This window comes from Lagenorhynchus albirostris, chromosome 2 (assembly GCF_949774975.1).
Source record: "Lagenorhynchus albirostris chromosome 2, mLagAlb1.1, whole genome shotgun sequence".
NCBI classification, from domain to species: domain Eukaryota; kingdom Metazoa; phylum Chordata; class Mammalia; order Artiodactyla; family Delphinidae; genus Lagenorhynchus; species Lagenorhynchus albirostris.
The window spans coordinates 73,536,101-73,562,657 of record NC_083096.1 but is presented as its reverse complement, the minus strand read 5'-3'; the positions used below and the strand labels follow the sequence as shown (position 1 = coordinate 73,562,657).

General features: G+C 56.7%; 1 protein-coding gene across 1 annotated transcript; it reads left to right on the top strand.

Annotated features, from left to right (window-relative positions):
- The first annotated feature begins 6,657 nt into the window (after nt 1–6,657).
- Nucleotides 6,658–25,651, top strand: LMNA (lamin A/C). The gene is made up of 12 exons (XM_060136235.1): nt 6,658–7,238; nt 18,683–18,839; nt 20,163–20,288; nt 20,536–20,706; nt 20,909–21,034; nt 21,583–21,803; nt 21,897–22,119; nt 22,550–22,657; nt 22,766–22,885; nt 23,315–23,404; nt 24,205–24,474; nt 24,751–25,651. The coding sequence occupies exons 1-12, from the start codon at nt 6,883–6,885 to the stop codon at nt 24,775–24,777; spliced, it is 1,995 nt and encodes a 664-aa protein (XP_059992218.1). The 5' UTR covers nt 6,658–6,882; the 3' UTR covers nt 24,778–25,651.
- The last annotated feature ends 906 nt before the right edge of the window (nt 25,652–26,557 follow it).

Genomic DNA, 26,557 nt, shown 5'->3' with positions numbered 1-26,557 from the left:
AAAGCAGGTCTAGAAATGAGGGGGGTTGGTCTGTATGATGTCCTAACTCCTCCCAGCTCTGAAGTTCTGGCTTCTAGGCAATGAATGATGAAGCACTGGCCCAAGGCAGTCCCTCCCCATCCCATGGGCCTCCCTCCAGGAGCTCCTGATCTTGGCAGAGATGCTGCCCATCCACCTGTCCCACCTGGCAGTCCCAGCCACTTCTCCAGGAAGCGCCCTTTGCTCTGTCCGCCCATCAGGAAATCTCTTGCAGATTAACCACCATTCTCCTTTTGAGAGTTCACTTTCCCAGTTGACCTCCCCCCCCCGGCGTGGACCCTCAGTTGCAGGCCGGGGAGCCTTCCCGGCCTTTCCGGGACCCTCAGAGGAGTCTGCCCATGTTTGCACTTGGTCATATTTCTGTGTAAAATCTGTAAAAGATATTCTCATATTTTAAAAATAAAGCCTCCTCACAAAAATTGGATGAACACTTAGGGAGACCGATTGTCTGGTTTGCCAGGAATTGTCCCGGTTTGAGCACCGCAAGTCCCTTGTCCCTTGTCTTAGGAAACTCCTCAGTGCTCCGCAAACAGGACGGGTGGCCGCTCCAGTTTCAGGCCCCACATTTGTTAACGTTTGGTCCCTACGTGGATGAGGGGAGGGGGACGGGGAATCCTTTTCTACCTCACTTTCTGCAAGTGTACAGGGCTTGCGGACCCTTTTCTCCAGCCCCAGTCCTGGAGTTGTGGAGCTTCTGTTTGTTTCCTTGGCAACAGGGAGAGGAAACCCCCTTTTAGGAGACCCGGGAGGCCCCAGCAACCATACACACACCCACACCCACACACACACACACACACACACACACACACAGAGACACACAGACTCACAGGCAGCCGCCCACACGCAGGCGCCTGCGTCAGCACTAGCCGTCAGCACTGCCCGCCTCCAGGCCGGGGCGGGGCGGGGAGGGAAGAACAACCCAGTCGGAGCCGGAGTCACACTACCGCCCCAACTGATCTGCCGCTCCACGTGGCTCCACCCATGTCTCCGGTGCCCCGCCCCTTCTCACTCCTACCTCCCCTCCCCCACCCTCACCAGGTGGGGAGGGGCCATAGCTGGGGGATGGAGAGGAGAGAGGAAGATGTCACTGCCGAATTCCTCTTTGCGCCCTAATCTGGTGTGTACTGTGGCAGTATTGTGTACTGTGGTGTGTACTGTGACAGTTCCGGAAACCTGAGGCTCACAAGGTGGGGCGGCTCTCTTGACCCAGTTGGGAGGGGGATGGGGTTTGGAATGTTGGGCAGGACCTCTCCAGCAGACTCTCCGGATTTTGCTGTTGGATTGGTCTCCTCGGGGCCTGGGCTGAAGAGAGGTGGGATGTAGTCAACCTGGAGGCAGACACCTGAGGTTTGGGGCCTGCTTCTGACACCTGTCTGCTGTGTGGCCTTGAGCAAATCAGTTAACCTGCCCAAGCCTCAACCTTGGGGGTAATGGTGTTTGTTTTCTGCATCTCTAAGAGGTTGGAGAGGGTTAGTGTTACGGTAGTAATCTTAATTGTGAAAGGATCACACCTGGGAGACCTGCCCAGCCAGGTATGAGGTGTAAAGGGTTAGTTCTCTGTCCATTATCCTGCAGCCCCTTCTGGCCAGGCCGGAACCCTGAAGGAAAAGAACCGCGCTCTGGCTCAGCAGCCAGCACCCCTACGTCACAGTGATGTTCATGCTGGTCTCTTGAGGTGGATTAGCCCCTCAGATAGGTCCGGGGTGCTGTCCTGTCTCCTGTGATAGCATGCGTTGGGGTCAGAGTGCTATTTCGGGGGTTCTGAGTGACCTTGGGCACATCTTTCCTCCTCTGGCCTTAGAAGCCACTTGTAAAGAGAGGGGCTTATTCCCCAGAGCCCCGGGGGCCTCTTGGGAGAGGCGCAAGGGATCATCAGGCAGGAGTCCCCAAATCTCCCTACTAGAGAGGCTCTGCCTCTGTCATTTAGTATCTTGGGCTTTTGGGGTGAGATTTCATTCGAATGAGGGGTTCTCTGTCTTTCCAAACGGCTGTCAAACATACGCTCCCCTTCTAAGGGCCTTCCTGGCTGAACTAAGCTAAGCTAATTGCCCTGAACCTGCATCATTCCATCTAGCTGAGTCTGGGTAGGAAGAAGGCAGTCTAGTCAGCTGGGCTACCTTAGGTCAATTAGTCAACCTCTCGGAGTTTTGGGGTTTTGGTATATATTGATAAAATGCAGATAATAATACCTCCCTCATAAGGCTAAGGTGAAGATTAAGTGGGATCACCCACACACAGCCCCTAGCCCAGTGCCTGGTGCATGGCAGCCACTTAAAGAATAGGCAAGTCCTTCCACTCTCAAGGTTATAATAATCACCTGTGCACAAGTGACTCAGCAGTTCAACAGGTGTTTAGTACCAGACCCTGTGATCAAAGAATGAATAAGACAGGGACCCTCTCTCAAGAACTCACTATAAAGGGATCCTCAAACCATGGCCTTGACTCTCCAAATCAGCCCCCACTCCCTAGACCCTCCTCCAAAGGGTTACCTCTTCCCTCCCCTATGGGGGAATATAACTGTCTCTCCAGTGGCCTAGGACCCATCTGAATCCTCCTCTCTCTCACTCCTACCTGTCCAGGATTATAACCTGGTGGGTAAGTGCTTGGCTTTCAGAGTCAGGTCCACCTGTATTACAATCCCAGTTCTGCTACTTACCATATGACCTTAGATAAGTGGTTCTCAACTGGAGGTGATTTTGCCCCACAAGGGACATCGGCACTATCTGAAGACTTAAAAAAAAAAAAATTATTTATTTATTTGGCTGTGCCGGGTCGTAGTTGCGGCACGCGGGATCTTCGTTGCTGCGTGGAGGATCTTTAGTTGCGGCATGCAGGACCTAGTTCCTTGATCAGGGATCGAACCTGGGCCACCTGCATTGGAAGTGTGGAGTCTTAACCACTGTACCTCCAGGGAAGTCCCCCTCTCTCCTTCTTGACCCCAGGCTTATCAAGCAGCAAAAATCCTCTCTCGCAGGCCCCATCCCTGAACCAGGCGGCTGCCTCCATCTCCCCCTTCTCTGGTCCTGGTCCTGACTTTCCTCCCACACTTTCCTGCCTCACCTCTAGTGTCTCCCTGCTCAGCTCAGCTGTGCACCCTCCTCAGCTCTTTCCCGCTTCAGCACCTCTACACAGACTTCCTCCCTGCACCAGTCCACCCCTACTCCTCCCACAGTCCTGCCAAAGTGGCATAAGATAGTGAAGTCCTGGACCTGGCTGCCTCGTCCAAGTTCTGAGCTTGGCCTATTACTGTTTAGTTTTGGGAAAGTCAGCCTCAGCTGTGAAACAGGGAAATAATCTCCAGCCCATAAGGTGGTTTTGTGGAACGAAACTGAGAATGTATGTGAAAACACGCAACTATAAAGAGCGTCAAAGTGTAAGTTACCCAGTGTGTTGAGCATTATCCCACTTTATATTTTATTTTCATAGCACTTAACCACCTTCTAACAAACTATAATTTTGTCTTTTATTTATGGACCATCTCCCCCCACTAGGATGTCAGCTCCATGAGGGTAGGGATTTTTGTCTGTTTTATTCACTGCTGTCTCCCAGTGTCTAGCTCAGTGCCTGGCACACAGTAGGTGTTCAATAAATGTTTGTTGGATGAGTGAATTCACTATCTATGTATAAGGCACTTCTGTAAAGCCCGAAATCTACCTCCTCCAAGGAGCCTCCCTTTAAATGCATGTTACTTAATCACTGCAGCATCCCCATGCTGCAATGGGGAAACTGAGGCTGAAAGAAAAGAAATAACTTGCCCAAAGTCAGTCACCTGAAAAAGTGGCAGGACCAGATGCATTTGTTCATTTAAGAAACACTGAACACCTCCTGTATGCCAGGCTCTGGGCCAAATGTTAGGGACACAGATGGCCAAGATTTGGTCCCTCCTGTCCCTCACAGCACTTTTGGGAGGCAGGGTCAGAGGAAGGCCCAGGATGCTATGGGACCAGAGGAGGGTCCCCCTCCAAGGCCATGGGTCTTCAAGACAAGTGCCCCTCCACTGCCCAAACCACCCCTTGGACTCAACAACCACATTCTGATATCACTTATTAACGTTCCAGCTCCCAGCTTCTGGGATCCATTTGGAATTCGTTATCCAGTTGAGGGTTCTATGCTGCTCTTTAACCACTTGTGCTTGGTTTTGCCTTTCCCTCTGTTTTCCCTACAAGTGGGCAACTCCCTTGAGAGCAAACATAGTAGCTCAACCCCCATGTCTCTGGTAGCCACACTACCCATGTTACAGGTGAGGGAACTGAGGCCCAGAGAATTCAGTAGCAGACCTGTCATCACATAGCAAGTGGGAGATAAGATTGGAACCTGGTCTCCACCCAGTCACAACTCCCCCCAGCCCTCACCCCCAGCAGGCTCCGCTCCTCTGGACCCGGCCTTCCCTGCTTTCTCCTGCTTCTTCTGGGACTGGTGGTCTACACCTGGCAGCAAGAGAGCAGATGATGACATTTGGGATTCAGAGTTAGGAATGAATATTCAAGATAAAGTCCCTGCGAAGTTCACGTTTAGGATTGAGGCCATTGTGGTGGTGGTAAGGTGGGGGGACCCTTTGGAAAGGACCTAGAGTGAAATTTAGGGTTAGTTCCCCCCCTTCTTTCTCCTGCCTCTTTTCTCCAAAGATGGGGAGGTCTGGGCTAGGAAGGGTTAAGTGTGGTTTTGCTTTCCCAGCCAGGAGGGGAAGCCAGGCCAGGCAGGGACTGGGGGTGGGGGGTGGGGCGGGGGGACGCTCAGTGGAGCGGGGGCTAAGGCAGTGGGAACAGCCAGTGTCCCGCACGTTTCATTGGCACACCCACCCCGCCTCTGCTTTTGGTTTGGAGAGTACAAGAGGGAGAAACAGAACAAGGCTTTTTGTTTTGTCTGGGAAGCTGAAGGTGAGTGCCATGCCCTGGGGGAGAGGGCTGCAAGGAGGGGAAGCCATGTCCTGAGTCCCCCAACTGGGTGCATCCTGGATACTCGCCACACTGCCAGTCACCCCCCCTAGAGATGGGAACCTAAGCATCCCCTTCCCGGTTCCTCTCCCTGAATACTCAAGAGTCCCTGCCTTAATCCAGCCCCTTGTCCCTCTGAAGCCAGCTCCAGAACCCAGAACAGAGGACCTGTCCAGCTCTGCTTCTCTTGCGCATCCTGATATCCTGGAGCTGTAGGAGTCAGCAACATAATTTAATTTCCCCCGTTGCTCATCAGAGAATAAGCTGTGGAGGCCACAGGGGCAGGGCAGGAAAGCACATGGGTTCTGGAGCCTCAGCCACCGCCACCTCTTAGGATGAGATGGTTGGTGGGCCCAGGGCCAGGATAAGGGGAGGGGAGTAGAAGGCTGATTAAAGGGGTCTTTGGTGAGTCCTGGGGAATGGAAGTCCCAGAGCCTGGGGTGGGGAAGCCTGGGGACTTGGGTGATCCTGTTTTGTGAGAAGGCCTGGCCCCTCCCCAGAGCCAGTGGCAAAGCAGACCTGGCCAGAGAGGAGTGTAGAGATAAGTGCAGTGCTGGCCCTGCAGCCAGCAAGGTTGTGGGCGTCTTTGCTGTCCCTACCTCCCACCACCCCTTCTCTGGCTGAAACCGGGATAGAGACCCAACATTGGCTGTCCAGCCCCCAGCCCTGCTCCCCCTTTCAGGCCCCTCTGGGAACCACAAAAATCTGAGACCTGGTGTCCTGGCAATGTGATGAATGCATGCACAGCTCTGGTATCTGTTTTAAATTATCCATTAAAATAAGTACAGTCCTGGAAAAAAAAATAAGTACAGTCCTGGAGTTGGTGGGGTGGGGTGAGGAGTAGAAAGGGACTGAAGGGGGAGGAACCCAAGGCAGGCTTTTTTTCCAATTGCTTGAATCCAAAGGAAAGGGGCAGGAGATGGGCAGTGCCTGGGTCCAATTCTTGGCCTTCTCTGGGGCCTGTGGCTTGTTCCTTGGGTCTAAGACCCAATGGTTGGTTTTGAAGGCAGATTAAATTGGGGCAGAAGATAGGAAAAGAGCGACTCCAAACTCCTGGTCCCCACCCCAAGTTTGAGGGTGTAAAAGGCACTCAGGATCCAGAACTTTGCTGCAGCCCTCCCTCCAACCACGCCAGGGAACCCAGGCATTCTTCCCCACCTCACCCTGGCATCCTGAGATGCAACTTTGAATGGACTGCCCACATGTAGGGGGGCAGGCGGGGTAGGGGTGACTCACTATCACTATGGGGAGGAAAGGGGGAGCCAGTGGTGGAAGAAGAGTGAGTCACCCTGATGGGCACCAGCCTTAGCCCTCCCCCTACTTTATCTGCCTGCCTGGCACCCTCCCTTGCTTTACACCCACTTTCCCTCTGTCCCCCGCCCTTTGCCCACCCACCCTCACCCCTTGGCTCTGCCCTCTACCCCCGAAGGCCTGAGGCAGTGGTGGCAAGCTTGCAGCTTGGAGCGCTGAGCAGGCAGGGACCTAGACGCGAGCTTCAGCTAAGCCTCGGGCACGCAGGGGGTGCGCGAGAGAGGGTGGAGCCCTACTCCGCCACCACCGCCGGGTGGTCCTCTCGCCTCCTCACCCCTCCCGCCCCCCAACCCCCCGTGGGTATGCGACGGCCCCTTTAAGAGCAGTGGCCCCTCCTCCAATTCCCTAGACCTATTAGAGCCTTTGCTCGGGCGCCGGTGACTCAGAGTGTTCGCGGGAGCGCCGCATCCATACCGGCCAACCCAGATCCCGAGGTCCGACAGCGCCCGGCCCAGATCCCCACGCCTGCCAGGAGCCAGACGAGAGCCAGCCAGCCGGCCGGCGAGCTCCCACCCCGAGCAGTCTCTGTCCTTCGGCCCGAGCCGCTTGCCCTTACCGGGACCTCTGCCCCGCGGGCAGCGTTGCCACCCTGCCGGCCATGGAGACCCCGTCCCAGCGGCGCGCCACCCGCGGTGGGGCGCAGGGCAGCTCCACCCCGCTGTCGCCCACCCGCATCACCCGGCTGCAGGAGAAGGAGGACCTGCAGGAGCTCAATGACCGCTTGGCGGTCTACATCGACCGTGTGCGCTCGCTGGAGACGGAGAACGCAGGTCTGCGCCTTCGCATCACCGAGTCCGAGGAGGTGGTCAGCCGCGAGGTGTCCGGCATCAAGGCCGCCTACGAGGCAGAGCTCGGGGATGCCCGCAAGACCCTCGACTCGGTGGCCAAGGAGCGCGCCCGCCTGCAGCTGGAGCTGAGCAAAGTGCGCGAGGAGTTCAAGGACCTCAAGGCACGGTGAGTGCGCCCAGGTGGCGGCGTGGGGCCGGGAGAGGCGCAGAGAGGGCGAGCGGACTGTCGCCCTTGCCGAGCTCCAGACGGCTGATAACTTTGCGTTATAGTCTCCTCCCTCACCGGAACCGCCCCCAGCGGGTGACTGGCAGTGCCAAGGGAAATTGTCAAGACAGGACAGAGAAGGGAGGGGTCTCTGGGAGAGGGTGGAATATATAAGGTAACGGCGCGGGCAGCAGGGCCAAGTAGGGGCTGGTGGCAGGTCCACATTCTGTCAGGGTGGGATTTGCCAGTCATTTGGGGCCTGGGGGAGAGTCTTGGGCAAAGCGGAACTGGCTCCGCCAGGTCTAAGAAATCTGGGCACCCAGGACACTTTGGAGTGGGTGAAAGGCTCCTGTTAGAACTTTCTTGGCAGGCTTGGCACTGTGCCAACTTTGCCCAGCCTGGCTCTGAACACATGACACCCACTAAGACAGGGTTCCCAAGCTGGCAGATGTCCAGTGGTGCTGGAGAGAGGCCACCAAAGCAGGGTGACCCCCTTTTTCCCCTGCAGGGGCATGGTGATGGCCCCCTCAGCACGACCCTTACCCGGGTTCTCTCTAAGAGTTGGGAAGCTCTCCTTCACTCCCTACCTGTCTGAGACCTTCCCTGGACTCTGACAGGCCCACCAAAGAGCTCCAGGAGAGCGGCTTCCCCACAGCTCTCACAGCCCTTGGCCTGCTTGGCCCAGGAATGCAAGGGAGGGAGGGAGACAGAGGGCAGAGGCTCCCAGCTCAGGAAGTTGTGCTATGCCCAGGTCTGCCTCCCCCCTTCCCCACCTTCCCCCATCCCACCCTCACCCTCTGCCTGGAGCCTTCGAGGGTTGGGGGCTTGTCGCACCCTGCCTCCCTCCTTGGGGTGAGCCACTTTCATTTTCCCAGCCAAGGTGAGCAGCCTTTGCTCTGGCCCAGTCCTCTCAGCCGCTGACTTTTTGTTGTTGTTCTTTGCCTTGTTCAACTACCAGAATATAGTGACATTTTTGAAATCCAGCCGTTGGAAGCTTCAGGCCACTCCTACCTTACCCATCCCTGCCCCATTCTACCGCACCCTACTTGGCTCCTCCCTCTTTTCTAAAAAGGCCTTTGGAGCTGGGAAGTTTAGGCCATCTTCAGCTCCCCAAGAATTTGTTTTCTATGAAGACCTCAGCCAAAGAGCACTAAAGGTGCTTGGAGGTCCCTGGTTGGGGTGGGGTATGGTTTGACTTTCCTTCTTTCCCTTGGCATCATCTTCTCCAGACTCACGCTCTTCTCAGAACCTCTGTGTATTCTGTGCTCTTTATACCCCTTCGTGAGCCCCTAGCCCCAGGCATGGTGGGTGTGGCAGATACATCATCCCCTTGTGAAGATTAGATGGAAATTGAAATTGTGTGGAGAGGCAGGGTGACTTGCCTGCCGCCCGCCACTCAGGCTGTGGCTTGTGGGGATCTCAGTTCTCCGGCCAGACCAGGGATCGAACCCGGGCCATGGCAGTGAAAGCCCAGAATCCTAACCACAAGGCCACCAGGGAACTCAGGGTGACTTTATTTCTGTTGAAAGGGATCACTCCTGTCATTGTCCACTAGCGATAGGAGTAACTTAGTTAGCAGGACAGACAGGAGGCAAGCTAAGGGGAGTCCCAGAGAATTAGTGTTCTAAACTAGTCCACGCAACTACCAAACTACTACCTTGCAGATCCCTGTGAAGGGCATTGTTAGCAGATCTTTTTCTGGGGAAGGCATTGATCAGGGAACAGAACAAGTGGAGTCTATGGTCTCTCGCTAACCCAGCCACGCCAGTCTGTCTCCTCTGCCTCCTGGTGCAGCTGTCGGGCCTGGGACACCAGGCGGGTGTGCACGCATGTGGGGCAGGGCCGGGGGTGGTGTGTGTACTTGTTATATTTAGCCACCTGTCTCTCCTCTCCCCCACTCATCCTGGCTGGGGAGGCTGGACTTCCGGAAAAGGGGGGGCGGGTTTGCACACCTGGATCCTAGGCTGATGAGAGGCAGGGTGGAGACAAAGAGGGCTCAGGTTGGGGTTTCTGTCCTGTTCTATGTCCCCCGTGGGAGGAGCAACGATTTGTTGCTCCCTTTTGCGTCTGCCGTGCTCAGGGTGAGGTGTGGAGTAGAATGAAGAATTTGGGAGAGGAAGAAAGGCATTGTCCTAACTCCTCCCACTAAAGCCTAGGGAGAAGGTGTTGCCTGGTTTAATGTTTAGTTAGAGCTCAGAGTTCAGGGCCAGGCTTTGGGTTGGGATGCAGAGCTGTCTGTAAGATCTTGTGGGGATTCCTGGCCCAGCCTGGGTACCTTGACCACACACAGGGGTTTGGGGCACCCTCTCATCAGGCTGGGTTACAGGCTGCAAGCAGAAACACTACCCCCACCCACAAACACAGACACACATCCTCTCAATTCTGGAGCTCCAGGGATTTGGACACCTAAGTGCAGGAAGAATGAGGAGGTTAAAAGATCAGGGAAGGCCTGCCTGGGGTCCAGGCTTGGAACTAGGCCCCACCCCAAGCAGGACAGCTGGGTGGATGACTCAGATGCTGCCCCCCTCTCTCCCACCCTTGTGGCTTTACAAAAGACAGCAAGAGACAGGGTGGAGACAGCAGATGTCTTAAAGGGAGGGATGGGGGCCCGAATATCTGCATCTTCTGCTCCCCGCTCCCCACTGCATCCTGGGATCCTTTTCTACCTCCTTCCTAAGGTTCTGGTGGTGATCTGAAACCGGGACTCCTGACAGGCAGTATGCACAAGTAGTTCTAGAGTTGAGGTCTAGAGTTATGGGCTTGGGCTGCGGGATGGTGCCAGGGTCTGTGTCTTCCCGTGCGGAACTGGTGGAGGAAGGCTGAGTCAGAAGTGGGGAGATCCCAGCCCCACAAAGCAGAAGCGTCTCTTCCTCCCCAGACAAGGCCTGGGTGCTCAACGACTTCCTGAATTGCCCACCTTTTGCGGCCCTGGTTGGGATAGGCAGGGACCTGCCAGGCCCAGGTTCATCCAAGCTCTCATCAGGATAAGAAAAGCAAAAGCCAGAGAGGTGTAGAGGCTTGTGCCATGTCACACAGCAGGGGAGTGACAGGTCAGGACTTGAGCACAGGCCTTCTGCTTCTTAGTTATGTGCTCGTACCATTAAACCGTACTTCTCTAGCTTAGGGGACAGGCTGGAGGATCTGGAAGGCGGGTTGGGATGACTGAGGTGCACTCCTGCAGTCTGGAGATTCTGCTCTGGGACCAGTGTTGTCTTCATGTTCTGCTGTTCCACGGGGCCTGTTAACCCTTGATCAATAGCCTTTGCCACATCCCATACCTGGAAGGACCCAGGACCCTGCCAGGCCATGGATCATGAGACAGAGCTCAGGGAGGCTGGTGATTCCTGTCTTGAGACTGTCTTGGGACTTGTCGTGGGAATTGTCTGTCTACCTGGATCTGCAGGAGGCCGTGCCCTTTGGCAGATACATAAGGATAACAGGGATGGAGGCCTTCGAGGGTACCTGGGCCCCAGTCCTCACCTGAGGGAGCTCCTGGTGTCATCTCCCACCCCACACCCTGAAGTCCACATTCTTATTCAAACGGAAAGAAGAAGGTACAGCTAACCCTGGGGGCTGAGCAGTAAGTACTTAAGGAGGCCAAAAGAAACAAGAAAGACAGTAATTCCTGCCAGGGCCCCTGATTGCCTTCCCACGATTGATGCCCCCGGCCGGCACATCACCTGGCCTCCAGGAATCTGAGACTTACTCTTGCATGGGATGTGCCCATTGTCCCCACTCCCAGTCCCACCCCCAGTGATTCAGTAGCTCAGTGTCAGGGCTGAAGGCAGGGACAGCTGTGGGGACAACTGGTAGGAGATGCCTTTACCTACCAACTGTGCCCTCTGCTCCCACTCCCTTGCCTCCCTCCTCCCCAGCCCCTGACTACCTCTAGCAGCTGCAGCAGGCAAGACCAGGTCTGGCTCAGAGGCCCAGGGCAGTTCATTCCATTCTCACCTCCCTGAGCCCCACCCTGTGTACAGAAGATGACACAGGCCAAGCTCGAATATTCTTGGAGACAGCAGGAAAGAGGTTCTTTGGGGAAGGTTGCAGCATCTCCTACTGCTTAACAAGAGGCAAGGTGGTCCACCAACAAAATGACAGGTAGCAGGAGGTAGCAGAAACAGCCCTGGCCCTTGGTGTCCTTAGTTCTAGGCTTGGCCCTGCTGCTAAATTGCTGTGTGACCTTGAGCAAATCACCCCCCATCTCTGGATTTCCCTAGCTATAAAAGAAAGGGGTTAGGGCAGAAGGTCTCCAGAGATCCCTCTGGTTCCGGAGTCGTACAATGACCCACAAAGTGAGAAAACAGTCCTCTAAAATACCACGCTATAAGTATGAAAATCGAATATAATTAATAACCAATGCTATTCACAATAGAAATATTTCCCACAAGCTTGGAATTAAAAGTACTAACACCCTCCTCTCTTTCTCAGAGAAAGTTTGTGAGAAACGGTTAACTGTTATGGCATCATATCCTTGGCTTATGCTTTGTTTTTACTGCTAGTAGGAAAGGACACTACGTTTTTAATGCGTCTCCCTTCAGGACATGTCATGTAGGCTGTATCATGCAGGAGAGGGAGAGTCCCATGGATCTGTGTTGGGGAAGAAGGGAGGCTCTGGGGCAGGCAGGACTGTTACCTTAGTGCTGGCCAGGATTAGACAGCATGAACCCGGAATAAGAGGGAGGTGCAGGGGTGACCTTGAACTGCCCCCCTTCTCTCCTTCCTGCACCCGCAACCTGAGGCTGGGCTGTGAGGAGGTCTTGGCCCTTAACAATCTCTCAAGGAAGGGGACAGTTTGGGAAGGAGGCGGGGCAGGGTGGGGGGACAGGAGCTCCCCCTGCCCGTTTGTGGGAGAGGAAGCTTGAATCCTGCCTGTCGAAACCAGGAATAATTCTGGCTGGAATCCCAGGCCCAGCAGACGAGCTGAGTCACGGTAGAGGGCAGAGTAGAGAGTGGACGGGAGACCCTGAACTTGTCCAGTCAGAGAAGAAAAGGCAGAGGGATGGCCTTTTATTGAAAACTACGATGGGTGTTCTTGTTGAGTGGCAGCAAGAGGGATGAGGGCCTGAATCACATGAGGGACAGATGGAGGGGAGCAGAACACAGGAGTCCCTTTAGGGACTGGCTCAGGGGAGTTAGAGACCCTTAATTTCAAGGGTCCCAGACCTGGGCAGTTGAGAGGGGGCTGTTTGGGATTGCTAAGGCACCCCCTTCCTTCTCCTGAAGCTCCAACGCTGCCACCCTCTGCTGGCTGGGAGAGAGCATTGCATCTTCCCAGGCTGGAGTTGGAATGCAGTGGTACCAGAACTCCTCGGCCCTCCCCCCACTACCTCTCTCCATCTTGGGGTGCGGCTCCCACCCCCTTCCCGCTGTTGTCAGGGTTAATAACCATGAGCCACCAGTCGGAGGGTTAATACGTCCTAAGAAGGGACAGCTAAGTCACCTTCTTGCAGGGATCCCCTAAATGTCCCACCTTACGGCCAGTGGCCTCCCTCCCTCCCACCCCCAGGACATCCTACCTCTTCCCAGGCCTTCCGTCTCCCTTCCATGCCCCCACTTCTTTTGGTCTGTTCCCAGGCCTCAGCCCTGCATTTTTATGACAACACAGGAATAATTTCTGGAGAAACAGGCCAGGAAGAAGGAAAGTGGAGTTTGGCATGGGACCTGGAGGGAGCGGTTGGTCAGGAAGCCCGCTGCCTGTCGTCCAGGACCCCAGCACCCTGGCCTCTGGCCGCAGGCCTCTCCTGCCTCTGCACAATGCCACGTTGATACACCCAGCAGCTGTGACTCAGGCCTGGCCCCCTGCCAGTCCCAGCGCCTCTGCTGGAGTTGCATCTGAACGTGTCAACAGGCCTCCTGTCCCCCTCTCAGCACCAGTTCCCCCATCCCAACCCTCCCTCTGCTTGGAATTAGACCTGTCTTTGTCTGGGGCGAAGACAGCTGGGAGCCTGGTGGCTCTGGAAGGGGATCTGAGGACCCTCAGACCCCGAGCATATGTGGCAGGTGTCACGCCCAAGGGAGGCGTGTGGAAGCAGAGCCGTGCCTGCTGTGGGTGCATGTGCCCGTGTGGGGAGGCCCATGCACCCACATACTGGGGGTCGACCTCTACCATGTGCTTTCCAGGTGCAAGACATTCAGAACTTCACAGGGTGGCGTTTGGGGGAGGCTCAAGGGGCTTCTAAGTCCCTGGAACACCTGCCCCTCTCAGTTCCTCTCCTCAAGGTCTCCTTTCCAGAAAGGGCTGGTGCCTTGAATGCCAGAGTGGGGAACCAGATGTCCCAGCCTATCCACGTCCTACCCATACCTGAAAGTGATGGCAGACCCACAGACCAGCCAAGAACCCAAGCAGTGGTTACTTTTGGGGGTGGGGGACCGTCGAACTTCATGGCTCCACACACAGCTGTGGGAGTAGCTGATGTTTGAGGGCTGTTTCACTAAGTCTCTGTATCATCACTCTCAGACTGGGGTGGCTCCCAGCAATTGAGCAGAAGTCGAAGTGTCTTCCAGGCTCTCTCCCTGGGTGTCTCTGTCTACTTTCTGCGCCCTCTGTGTGTGTCATGCCATTTTCTGTGTCTGTCTCCATCTGTTGTGAGTGTCCTCAGGTGACTGGGTGAGCAGGGTTTTAGGGTCTGAGGCTGCTCTTCTCCAGGCCTCGGTTTCCCCATCTGTAAAAGGGAGGAGTTGGTCCAGGAAGAGGTCCCCCTAGAAGCCTTGAGCTCCTCCTAGTCTCAGGGCATTTGGGGACATACAGAAAAAGCCCGGAGACACACTTATTACTGGAAAGAGAATAAACCAGCAGATAAAACAACAGCTGAACGCACTTGGAAGAGAAGAGAGGGCTGGGACTGGATCTGGAGGCGCTGGGCTGAGGCGGGGCTCAAACAGAGGTGGGGGCGTGGATTTGGATAGGTGGAGGGAGGGAAGGATACATTTCAGTGGGGGGAGTTGCTGGAACAAAAGGAGGAACGTGCGGCCGGCTTGGGGTGGCCGTTGGAGACGCCCCATCACCTGGCAGGGAGTCAGCCTGGGCAGAGGTCTAGATCCCTGGGAAGAGAGGGGAGAACTCTCGCCAAGCCAGGAGGGCTGGGACTCACTGCTCTGCCCCCAGACCTGCTCTGCCCCCAGCCCTGCTCTGCCCTGCCCAGCCACAGGGGTCTCCCTTTCCTGTGAGGCAGGAGACGCTCGGGGGCTCAGGGCCCTTTGTGCGCCTGCCTCCCCTCCCCCTCCTCCCGTCTCTGACCCGCGGCGATGGGGAACACGGAGGGCCGGTGAGGCTGGGGCGGGGCCAGTGAGTGGACAGGGGCGGGTCTGAGGGAGCCCCGGCTGGGCCGGTCCGGCTCCTCCACCGCCCCCTTGGCCACCTGCCCCTCCCACTTCTTATTTTTAGCCCCAGTCCGTTGTCGTTGCTCCCCTTGTCTCTTCCTCAGCTCAGCGGAGGAAATGGGGGCCTCTCCCTCGGGGCCTAGCAAGTTGCTCCCGGCAAGCGGGCCCAAACAGGCCTGCGGCCGGCCCTGGCTTCCATATCTGGCATCTGAGCTGGGCTGAGGAGGGTGACTCAGCGGGCGGGTCAGCGCCTGGCCCAGTGCCCACCTCAGCCCCTTTGCCGTGCTGCGTGCCTTTCTCCCCCTCCCCCGCACCCCCAGGCAGCCCCCCAGAGTCCTGGCCTGCAGTGGCCCTGGAGCCTGGCTTCCCTATCCCACCAGCCAGCCTCAGCGTAACAGAGCCCCAGCCTGGGGCCACACGCGCCAGCTCCCAGGTCTCATTTCTACCTTATTCTTTTCCTCTCTGCTCCCCTGCCCTCCCCCACCCCACTCGTCCCTCCTTCTGCGATCAGATATGCCAGACGTGGGAAGAGTTAGAAACAGGATGCCCAGCCCTTCTTGCCTCATGAGCCCGCTGGGATGGAGCCACTCCTGTGTGGGAGGAGCCTGGCGGATGGGAGGGAGAAGCCGGCAACCCACTGGCATGGCACGGGGCCTGGGGCAGGACGTGGGTAAAGCCAGGGTCTCCCCTGTGAGCACCAGAGGATTTCCCGACCCCTGCCAGAGTATTGTGTGCTTGAGGATGAGTCACCTGTGGAGCCCCTGGTTCCCACCCTTCCAGCTCCCCTTGCCTGCCTCACCCTGTCCTCCCTGCCAGCCCAGTCCTCCCTACCCTTGCTGTGGGGCAGCAGTCAGCATGTGCCCGGCTTTCCCACCGCCAACCCCCAGTGGACTCAGGCACGGGCAGCAGCACCACTCTGGGGCTGAACGCCTGGCCAGTGTCTGCTTGGGGTCCCTGCTAGGGCTGAAGACCCCAACTAGGGAAGAAATGGCATTTGGACCTGGTGGTCAGGCAAGACTGGGGAGGAGGTTGGAGAGGCACTGGTTTCCGTACTGCCACCCGCAGCGGTCTCTTGGGGAGTGCTTGTGGCTCCCTGGCCACAGAGCTCCTGAGGTCTGAGTCATGAGCCCATGGGTGACAGCGGCTGCTTCCCCACAGAGGGGAGCTCCCCAAACACGGCTGAGAAAACCACAAAGGCTCTTCCTTGCTTCCCTCTGTTTGCTTGGGGTTTCCCTCACCTGCAGGGTGTGCCTTAGTCCTTTCATCGCATGTCTTTTAAGCGCTAATCAAAGCCTCCAGGAGGGGAAGGAAAATCGCCCCCTTAATTTCTCTGGAGGCCATTAGAGCACGGGAGGTGGAGCAGTACATCAGTGATTTCCAGCTCTGCTCCCGACTTGCTGTAGGACCCTGGAGGGACCCTGGACGTAGCTCTCTATGCCTGTTTCCTCACTCACGTAGTATTAGCATCTATCTCAGTAGGGAAGCTGTGGAGATTGAGTGAGTTAATATAATATTTAGAGCAGCGTCTTATATGCAATTAGGTGTGTTTGCTGTCATTATATGATTATTAGTATTAGTCTGAGTATCAGTATTAATATTAGTATTACTACCACCCCACCTTTGGGAGCAGAAGGAACTGAAGAGGTTATACTGAAGGACAAAATCCTGCAGTTGTCAGGCTGTGTGAGCCCCCGAGGACAGGGACCGTGCAGCTCTGTTGTTTTCCTCTGTCAGTGCTGCGTTGCACTGCCACAGGAAAGGTATTTCCAAGGAGAACTTCTGCAGTTCCTCTTCTGGTGTCTGAGGAGGCCAGGGAGGCGGGACTAAGGGAAGAGACACCCTTGAGATGCCTTCCGAAAGCATCACGGTGGGTGCTCCTTCCTGCTTCTCCCAGCTCAGGCTGGCTGGATCTGGGAGCCCTCTTTCTCCTGCTGGCTTCTCTGCTCTCTCTAGACCTGTGGCTTGGGGTGGGGGGGGAAGGGGAGGGGAGGGGGAGGAGGGAGGGGAGGGGGAGGAGGGAGGAGTCCTGATCAGCAGCCAGAATTGACTGTGACCGCGCCCCCCCCCCCCCGCCCCCGCCCAGTCCCTATAGCTGCTTGCCGTGCTTGACACTGGGTCACTCACCTTCCTCCTCTGTGCCTCAGTTTCCTCATCTGTACAAGGAGGGGGTTAAGCTGAACGTATGCTCAGCTCCTTCTAGTTCTCTAAATTCTGAGAGCCTCCCAGGATGGCCAGCTGCAGCCGTTAGCCTGCAGGGTAGAGAGGCCTCTTGGCTGGGAAGTCCCTGCCAACCTTGGAGTCAGCCCAAGGGGATCGGAATCTATGTCTGCTGCGTCGCTTCGCTTTACCAGCGGTTTTTCTTCTTTTTCCCTCCTCGCCCTGCAGCTGCCTCAGCTTCGGAAAAGTTCTGAAGTCATGGAAAGTTGGGGCTATGCTCCCAGCCAGGGGCTGGGCCGGATGGCAGCCAAAACCTGAGCTGGGTTTTGACTTTATTTTTAGCTTTTCTGGCTGAGACGGAGGAGGGGAGACATCCTCCAGATCTGGAAGGGCCTCTTTTCACAGGAGACAGACACTGTTGCATTAAACAGCTTGTTCTGAGATGTGGCCAGAGGCCTGGACAGAGCAAGCGTGCAGGCTGGGGGTGCTTCCCCCAGGTCTTCGGGTCCTTCCCTTGCCTGTCTGGGTGTTGCTCTGTCCCCCCTCCCAGTGGAGCCCAGTTGGAGGGGAGGTGGCTCCTGTTTGAAATCTAAGCTGGTGGCAGGAGAACACCGTCTCAGTCTCGGGCCCTCCCTCCAGAGCTGCCTCCAGTCTAGCCTTCTCCATCCTGCTTCACAGTGAATTGTTGGGTCTGCTGGAGCTGAGGGCTTTGGTGGCAGGAGAAAAATGTTGGCAGGGCCACTTTTCTCCTTTCCAGGATAGAATTTTTTTCCCCCTGCCCACGTTTGGTTTTCCTTTTTTCCATCTGCCATGGTGGGTTCATGCTTGAAGTCTGATGAGTTGCAGATGGCAACTGGGCCCAGGCCCCTTGTCTCTTTCCTTCCACTCCCTGGGCCTAGTGGTTTCTCTCACCACGCATTGCTGAAGGGATCATTACAACTGAAAAGTTCTTGGGTTCCCCAGAGGTCTTTAAGAAAATAGGATCCATCTATTTCTCTAGGTCACTCTCCAGCAAAAGTCATCAGCGGCCCAGAAAGGGAAGGGAGGTGGCAGAGGCAACCCCTGTTGGTTGGTTGTAGCTAAAGCTTTACCCAGTTTGAGGAGTGGCGAGGTTCAAGGCTGGAACCCAGATGGACCTGGAGGCCTGGGGGTCACATCTGGAGCCAGATGCTGAGGCCTGTGGTCGATGTGTCGGGCTCAGCATTCTCAGGCTCTGATGAGGCCCAGAGGGAGGGAGGCTGGAACCCCTGTGCTCTGCCCAGATCAGGGGACCCAGACTGGGTCCGAGAAAGGGAAGGGTCAGTACCATGCCTGGCTGTCCTCGTCCCAGGGCTCCCTGAGCTTTAACCAGACTTTCCCTCCCAGCAGTTCCCGGTGTGTAAAAGGGACTAGGGGAGGTGACAGACACCTTTAGGTCTCAAACTGATAAGTGTTAGGGACGCACAGACCCAAGGCCTAGGAGCCTGGCTGTCTGGGTACCCGCAGGGAAGGAGGCTTGGCTGAGTGGAAGGTGGGTGGAGTCGGGGGAGAAGGTTAAGGCCCTCTGTGGGAAGGGGCAGGAGACAAAGGTGGCTCTGTCTCTTTGGGAAGGAATGGGAGGGGAGAGAGGGAAAAGCATTCATCTCATGGGATCGAGCTTTGCCCTTGGCCCCAGGCGCGTTCCTGAGTACTGAGTCATGGGAAGGGTGGAGAAGCAGGAAGGGGGTTTTGGGGACCTTGGGGGAAGTGGGAGTCCAGCCCCAGAGGCAGGCAGATGCAAACAAACCAAAGTCAAGGATGCCCTCCCCTGGCAGTTTGAGGGATAGCAGAGCCAGGCCCCACAGCTGACCTCCCAGAACCTGACTTCTCTCTCTCCCTGGGGGACCTGGCTCTCTCTAGGAACACAGACTCCTCCTCTTAAACCCACTCTTCCCTGGCTTCTTTAGCAATACCAAGAAGGAGGGAGACTTGATGGCTGCCCAGGCCCGGCTCAAGGACCTGGAGGCTCTGCTCAACTCCAAGGAGGCCGCACTGAGCACTGCTCTCAGTGAGAAACGCACGCTGGAGGGCGAGCTGCATGACCTGCGGGGGCAAGTGGCCAAGGTGAGGCCCGCCCGTGATGCCGCCTGACACCTGTCCCCCCTCCCCTGCCAAATGCACACTCACTCTTCCACCCCAGGCCCCCTCAGGAGGTGCCCAGTCTGACCTGTCACATGGCATCAGAGCCATTCCCATGTCCTACCCTCGTTGCACCCATCCAGACCATATTGCATCCTCCTTTGCTGCTCATGGTGTCTAGCACGGTGAATTTAAAAGAATCCACAAGCCATTTCCATTTAACTTTGCAATGACTTGTGCCTGGCCCTGGATCCCTCCTGGTTTGACCCTGCTAGAGAGAGACCCATGACCTCTCTGGGAGGCAGGAGAGGATGTAGCCTGTCCACAGAGCCCTGATCGGGAGCTGATGGTCGATCACATATGGATGCATGTTCTCAGTGCTCAGCCTGTATACGATGGTCTTTACTTTCAAAACACTTTGCTATGTATTCTAGCCTCTAATCTCTCATGTTACAAGCTAAGGAACAGAATCAAAGAAGCTGGCTTGTTCCCAATCTCACAGCCACATCTGCTCAGAGCAGGACCAGGACTAGAGAGTCACCAAGCTTCTGTCCTGGGCTGTCTTCCCTCCCAGGCCCTGCCGCCACGGTACACCGTGGAGAGACCAGGAGAAGCCAGTATGTTGACAAGAAAACCACGGCTGGGCCATTCTCCTCCCAGGTCCTGCCCCCAGCCCTTCCCAGCTTCACTTCCCAGCTTGTGCTTTCTAAGATGAAGATCTAAGACAGGTGCACCCCTACTTGAGCTTCAGAGGATTGTTTCGTGGCAGATAAGGGCGCGTCTCTCCATGATCAAACCCCTGCCTTCCAGTCTGGCCGCCTCTGCTGTCACTCTACCCGCTGAGCCCTGTCCTTCAGGCTTCAGCAGTACTGACTGGAGATCCTGAAGTGAAGATCCTTCTTCCCTCTCTGCCTTTGCACTTGGCTCCTGTCTGCCCCACTCACCTGTCCTTCAGATCTCAGCCTCTTGGAGGCCTTCCCGGAAGCCCCCTCTACCACCCCAGGCACACTTTGGTTCCTTCCCTCATATTCCTTCTGTATTCTGGACATACTTCCTTTATAGCAATTGCTATGTTGTGCCAGAGAAAGGAGGCACTGTCTTGTCTTTTCTTAGCACAGTACCTACCCAGAGTCATTACTGTGAGGGAATAAATATATTATTACCTCTATGGGTATCCAAGGCTCTCACTCCCCTAGACCTGTTTCTGCACATATAAAGGGATGTGCTGGACGCAGCCCACTTCTCAGCTTCCTTCCAGCTCTGATGTCCTATGATCCCTCTCCCTGACCTCTGCCCCCTTCCTCTCAGCTCGAGGCAGCCCTGAGTGAGGCCAAGAAGCAACTTCAGGATGAGATGCTGCGGCGGGTAGATGCTGAGAACAGGCTGCAGACCCTGAAGGAGGAGCTGGACTTCCAGAAGAACATCTACAGCGAGGTGGGAACTGTGCCCTGCAGACCGGAGGACCAGGGCTGGGTGGTGACAGACGTCAGAGCTGGGGCTGGGGGATCAGCTGTGTGCAGAGCTCCCTGCCTGACTCCCTTGTACTAGTGGATGGGGAGTTGGGGGGTGGCCAGCCCCCAGGTTAAAGTGACTCCATTCAGGGTTAGGGCTGGGCCGGGAACTTGGGTTTCATCCTTGAAGGACTAGTTCTGATTTTGGTTTCTGGGTCCAACCCTTCCAGGAGCTTCGTGAGACCAAGCGCCGCCATGAGACGCGACTGGTGGAGATTGATAATGGGAAGCAGCGTGAGTTTGAGAGCCGGCTGGCGGATGCCCTGCAGGAGCTGCGGGCCCAGCACGAGGACCAGGTGGAACAGTACAAGAAGGAACTGGAGAAGACCTATTCTGCCAAGGTGCTCATTATCCCGTGGCTCCCTTGCTGCCTCTGCCCCCAGCAGCCCTCCACCCGCCCACCCTGAGATGTCCTGTGGGAGATCGGGAGGACGGTGGCAGGAGCTCAGGGTACCCAGCCCCTGACGCTGCAGCAGTGATGCCCTTCTCAGGTCCCTCCTGCCTTTGGTCGCTGCAGCCCTAACCCTGTGTCCTCCCCTCCAGCTGGATAATGCCAGGCAGTCAGCCGAGAGGAACAGCAACCTGATGGGGGCCGCCCACGAGGAGCTGCAGCAGTCCCGCGTCCGCATCGACAGCCTCTCCGCCCAGCTCAGCCAGCTCCAGAAGCAGGTGATGCCCCCACCCCGCCCCTCCCCCATCAGCCAATAGTCTGGGCAGGATGTCAAGTGGAAGTCCTGAGGAGGGGAGGGTAGTGGACAGAACATGCCTCCAGGACCACAGGCTGAGTAAGAAGCCTAGGATTTGGAGTCAGATGACCTGTTTGCTGTTCCAGGACTACCTCTTATCTCGCCTGTAAGACCTTCGCTTCTCAGAGCCTTGGTTTTCCCATTTGAATATGGAGTTCATTCTTATCCTCCCTAACTCATAGATCTGCCAGGAGACCCAGTGTGAGGTGTTAAAAGCATCAATATTCTTCTAGCTGGCTGTGCCACTTGTGGCAGAGGAAATAGGTTCTAACCTCAGATTAAGAGATTTCAGTTGGTTATTGAGAAGGCCTCCCCAGTCGTCACCAGCCAGCCGAGGCCACATTAGAGCCATAAAAGGCTCTGATGGGAGCCTGGAGATCTTGGGGAGGATAGCTGGGTGTCCCCTGCCCCTTACATCTCCATACTTGGGGCCCTTGGGAACTCATCAGACCCCTGCCCCCCGTCACCCAGCTGGCAGCCAAGGAAGCAAAGCTGAGGGACCTGGAGGACTCGCTGGCCCGTGAGCGGGACACCAGCCGGCGGCTGCTGGCAGACAAGGAGCGGGAGATGGCGGAAATGCGGGCAAGGATGCAACAGCAGCTGGACGAGTACCAGGAGCTGCTGGACATCAAGCTGGCCCTGGACATGGAGATCCACGCCTACCGCAAGCTCCTGGAGGGCGAGGAGGAGAGGTGGGCTGTGCGGGAGTTGGGGAGGTGCTAGCGGCCGCCTCCGGCCTGCCACCGGCCTTGACTAGGCCCCCCACCCTGTCTCCCCCTCCGCAGGCTACGCCTGTCCCCCAGCCCCACCTCGCAGCGCAGCCGCGGCCGGGCCTCCTCCCACTCGTCCCAGACACAGAGTGGGGGCAGCATCACCAAAAAGCGCAAGCTGGAGTCCACGGAGAGCCGCAGCAGCTTCTCCCAGCACGCTCGCACCAGCGGGCGCGTGGCCGTGGAGGAGGTGGATGAGGAGGGCAAGTTCGTACGCCTGCGCAACAAGTCAAATGAGGTAGTCCCCCAGGTTGGGTCTAAGAGAATGCATCCGGGTTAGGGAGAAAACCTGGAAAGTGAAGGGATGGCGTTTGCGGGGAGGGCTGTTCCTCCCATCAGAGGCAGACCAGGGCAGTGTGGATATCTCCTCCACACTCTGGTTCTAGTCCTGGCTCCGGGACTCATCGGTGGCAGTGAGACCTTCGGCAATTTATTTAACCTCTCAGAGCATCCGTTTCCTCATCTGTAAAATGGGCATAATAATAGTCCCTAACCCTTTGAATTCTTGGGAAAATGAAAGTACTGAGTGTGTTTGCCACAGCATAAGAGCCCATAGATGTAGCTATTATTTATCCTTGAGGGGGAAGGCAGCGAGGGGCAGAATAGAGTGAGATAGACCCAGGAGCCTGAACGAGCCTCCCCCAACCTTCCCCTTCTCTCCCCGGCAGGACCAGTCCATGGGCAACTGGCAGATCAAGCGCCAGAATGGAGATGATCCCCTACTGACCTACCGCTTCCCGCCAAAGTTCACTCTGAAGGCTGGTCAGGTGGTGACGGTGAGTGGCAGGGTGTTTGGGACTCTGGGGTGGCCTCGGGTGGGGATGGGTTGGCCTGAGGATGGGAGTGCTGGAGTGAGCACCCTTCTCTAATTCTCCCTCCCCCAGATCTGGGCTGCAGGAGCTGGGGCCACCCATAGCCCCCCTACCGACTTGGTGTGGAAGGCACAGAACACCTGGGGCTGTGGAAACAGCCTGCGCACGGCCCTCATCAACTCCACTGGGGAAGTGAGTATGCCGCAGGCTGGCCTCTTACTGGACAAAGTTCCCCTGACGGCCAAAGTAGGAGCCAGCTGCCCCCAACCCAAAGGGGCCAATTCAGGGCCACTTTCTCCCAGCTCTCCTGTGCAGTCCCAGGCCCCAAACTCTCTAACCAGTGTACAGACCCAAAGCTGCCTCCCCCAGCAGCAGGAGGGGTGGAGGTTAGACAGTGAGGATTGTTAAGGCAGACCATGCTCCTACCCAGAGAGTTTGACAGTGTCACCCTGGGGTAGAAACAAGTTCCTTAGCTCCAGTACCACAGAGGACAGAGTAAGCAGCAGGCTGGACAAAGGGCAGGCCCCTCGAAGGTTCTTAGGTGGTCACTGGGTTGGGTATGCTGCACACTCCTCCCCTGGCCCTGAGCCCTAACCCCTGGGACTCTCGTACCCCCGGCAGGAGGTGGCCATGCGCAAGCTGGTGCGCTCAGTGACTATGGTTGAGGATGACGAGGATGAGGATGGAGATGACCTGCTCCATCACCACCACGTGAGTGGCAGCCGCCGCTGAGGCCAAGCCCACGCTGGGGCACCCAGCCAGGCCTAGGGACAGCCTCTCCCTGGCCTTCCCGTGCCCCAAAAATCTTTTCATTAAAGAATGTTTTGGAACTTCACTTGCTGCCCTGGCTTTTCTTCTCTCTCCTCCCTATACCTTGAACAGGGAACCCAGGTGTCTGGGTTCCCTACTCTGGTAAGGAAGGGAGTGGAACTTTCTGATGCCATGGAGTCTTCCCATGGGAGCAGTGGACAAGGGTCTGGATTTGTCTCCTGGGACAGGGATGGAGGACAGATGTGGGGCACCCAGCCCTGCCTCTCTCCCCCAATTTCTGTTGCATGCATCTCCTTTCTTGTCTCCTCCCCATTCCTGTCACCTGCATGGCCTCTCATCTCCCCCATTTTTCCTGGGAGAACGGTCTCTCTCACCCACGCCACTTCCCAATTAATTTTGCATGCCTGCTGCTCTACAAGCTTGCTCACTCTCTCTCCTTTCCCTCTTAAGCTCAGAGTAGCTAGGACAGAGTCAAAGCCACAACTCCCATTCCCTGTCTTCTGTCCCCAAGTCTTCATGACCCTGCCCCCTTTCGTGTCCTCCCTTCCCAGCCCCGGCCCCCTAAGCCCTATCGCTCACCCTCCGTTAGGTTAGGTTAGGTTAGGTTAGGTTACTTGAGCGCAGAACCCCACCTTCCCACCTGGCAACTGGGAACCTGCAGGAGCGTGGAGCCTGGGTGTTGGGCCTGAGCAGTCAGTCTCAGACTCGCCGTCAGGCCTGAGCCTTGTCTCCCTCCTCAGGGCTCCCACGGCAGCAGCTCGGGGGACCCCGCCGAGTACAACCTGCGCTCGCGCACCGTGCTGTGCGGGACGTGCGGGCAGCCTGCAGACAAGGCGTCTGCCAGCAGCTCAGGAGCCCAGGTGGGCGGATCCATCTCCTCTGGCTCCTCCGCCTCCAGTGTCACAGTCACTCGCAGCTACCGCGGTGTGGGGGGCAGTGGGGGTGGCAGCTTCGGGGACAGCCTGGTCACCCGCTCCTACCTCCTGGGCAACTCCAGACTCCGAACCCAGGTGAGTTGTCCCTCTGCCTCTACACCCCCACAGGCAGCGGGGCCCTGGTCCCTGAGGGTTAGGGTGGCCCTGTGGGGGGAGAGCCTTCTCTTCCGCAGCCCGGGGGAGTGGGAGCCTCCTCCCCGAAGCCCAAGATCCTAGATGGTCGCTCCCGCATCCTGCCCCTCCTGTCTGAGCCCCAGATTGGAGGGCAGGGGTGGGGCGGGGGGTAAGGGGAGGGAGGGTATGGGCCAGGTGCTGCGGCTCACACCTCTCCCCTTCTCTCTTCTCTCTTAGAGCCCCCAGAACTGCAGCATCATGTAATCTGGGACCTGCCAGGCAGGGATGGGGGCGGAGGCCTCCTGCTTCCTCCTCACCTCATGCCCACCCCTGCCCTGCCCCTCCTGGGAAGGGGCTTGAAGCCAAAGAAAAATACCCCTTTGTTTTTTCTTCTATGTTTTTGTTTTTTTCTAAGAGAAGTTATTTTCTACAGTGGTTTTATACTGAAGGAAAAACATAAGCCCCCCCAAAAAGCGCATCTATCTCAATCCCCCCCTTTTTTTCCCTGCTTCTGGGGAACTCCATATCTGCCTTAAAACCAAAGAGGGAGCCAAGGGAAAGGGATGCTTTTTACAGAGCCTAGTTTCTGCTTTTCTGCCCTGCCTTCTGCCCCCATCCTGGGGACCCTGTGACATGGTGCCTGAGAGGCAGGTGTGGAGTCTTCTCCGCCAGGCCCCTGGGCCATCCCCCATCGTTCCACTACACCTGGCTGAGGCTCCTCCGCCTGCCCCGCCCCCAGTTCCCCCCTGTCCCCAGCCCCAGGATGACTTGATTCTCGCAGGTACCAGCTGCGCTTGCTTTTTCTGTATGTTATTTAGACAAGAGATGGGAATGAGGTGGGAGGTAGAAGGAGGGTGAAGAAAGGTTAGAATGAGCCTGCCATCACCCAGCTTCAGAGCCAGGGCTGGGCTGTGCCCAGTCACTGGAGATCGAGGTCAGGTGGGTGTAGGGGAGGAGGGAGAGGGAGGCTGACTAGAATGGGGGAGAGCCTGCTGGGGCCCCACCACAGAGGAGGAAGATGAGGAAGGGTGGAGGGTGAGTGGCAGTGGATTTTGGCAAACACTAAGGAGCCCCTTGCCTCCCATTTCCCATCTGCACCCCTTCTCTCCTCCCCAAATCAATACACGAGTTGTTTCTACCCCTGGCTGCTGTGGTGTCTGTCTTTGTTGGTGGGTGTCACTGTGTGTTCTGAGGGGCAGACAGACAGACACACACACACACACACACAAATGTCGCTCAGTCACCGCATCCTCACGCCTCCCAGCCTTGCCCCTGCTCTAAGGGAGATGCGACAAGGCCCTCAGAGCTTCAGATGCACATCTGGGCACCCAGCGGTGGCTGATGGGGAGAGGCTCTGACCTGAGCATTGCCCACCCAGTGCAGGGCTCTCTCTCCATAAGTCCCTCAGAGAAGCAGAGCCTGAAGGAGAGCATTTCCTTCCAAGCTTTCTTCAACCAGCCAGCACTTAGCGAGCACCTTCTTCGTGCTGCACCCTGAACTCAGCGTCAATACTGAGACATGATGATATGGACCCAGTCTGAGGGTGGTGACATCTCAGGACCTGGGGCAAGGACAGATGGGGAGGAGGGAATAGAAGCCAGTGAGAGCAGCAGGAAAGGGGCAGGACTGACTTTGCAAACAAGCAGTTAATGTCCCTCTGCGCCACACTCCATGCTCAGCTCAGGGACAGGGAAATGGACAAGACAGTGTGTTCAGTGTCCTCAGGGACCTTACATTCCACTGGGAGCCAGAAAACGTGGACTGCTGTGGACAAAGGGACGTGTCAGGCGGAGTAGGAGCCTCAGAGAGGGAGCCTATCATCTGGGGGAATGAGGAGCCCAGACTGAGGGAAAGGGCCCTAACCAGGGAAAATGAGTTATAGGAACCAAACTTTCTCTGGCCCTTTATAAATTCCAAAGCATCTCTGTGCTATTTCATTGGACCCTCATACTGTCTTGACGGGTGGATATTGTCCCCTTTGCCCCTGGAAATGGGGACTTAGAGTTAACTCGACAAGACCACACAGCTAGTAGATGGCAGAGAA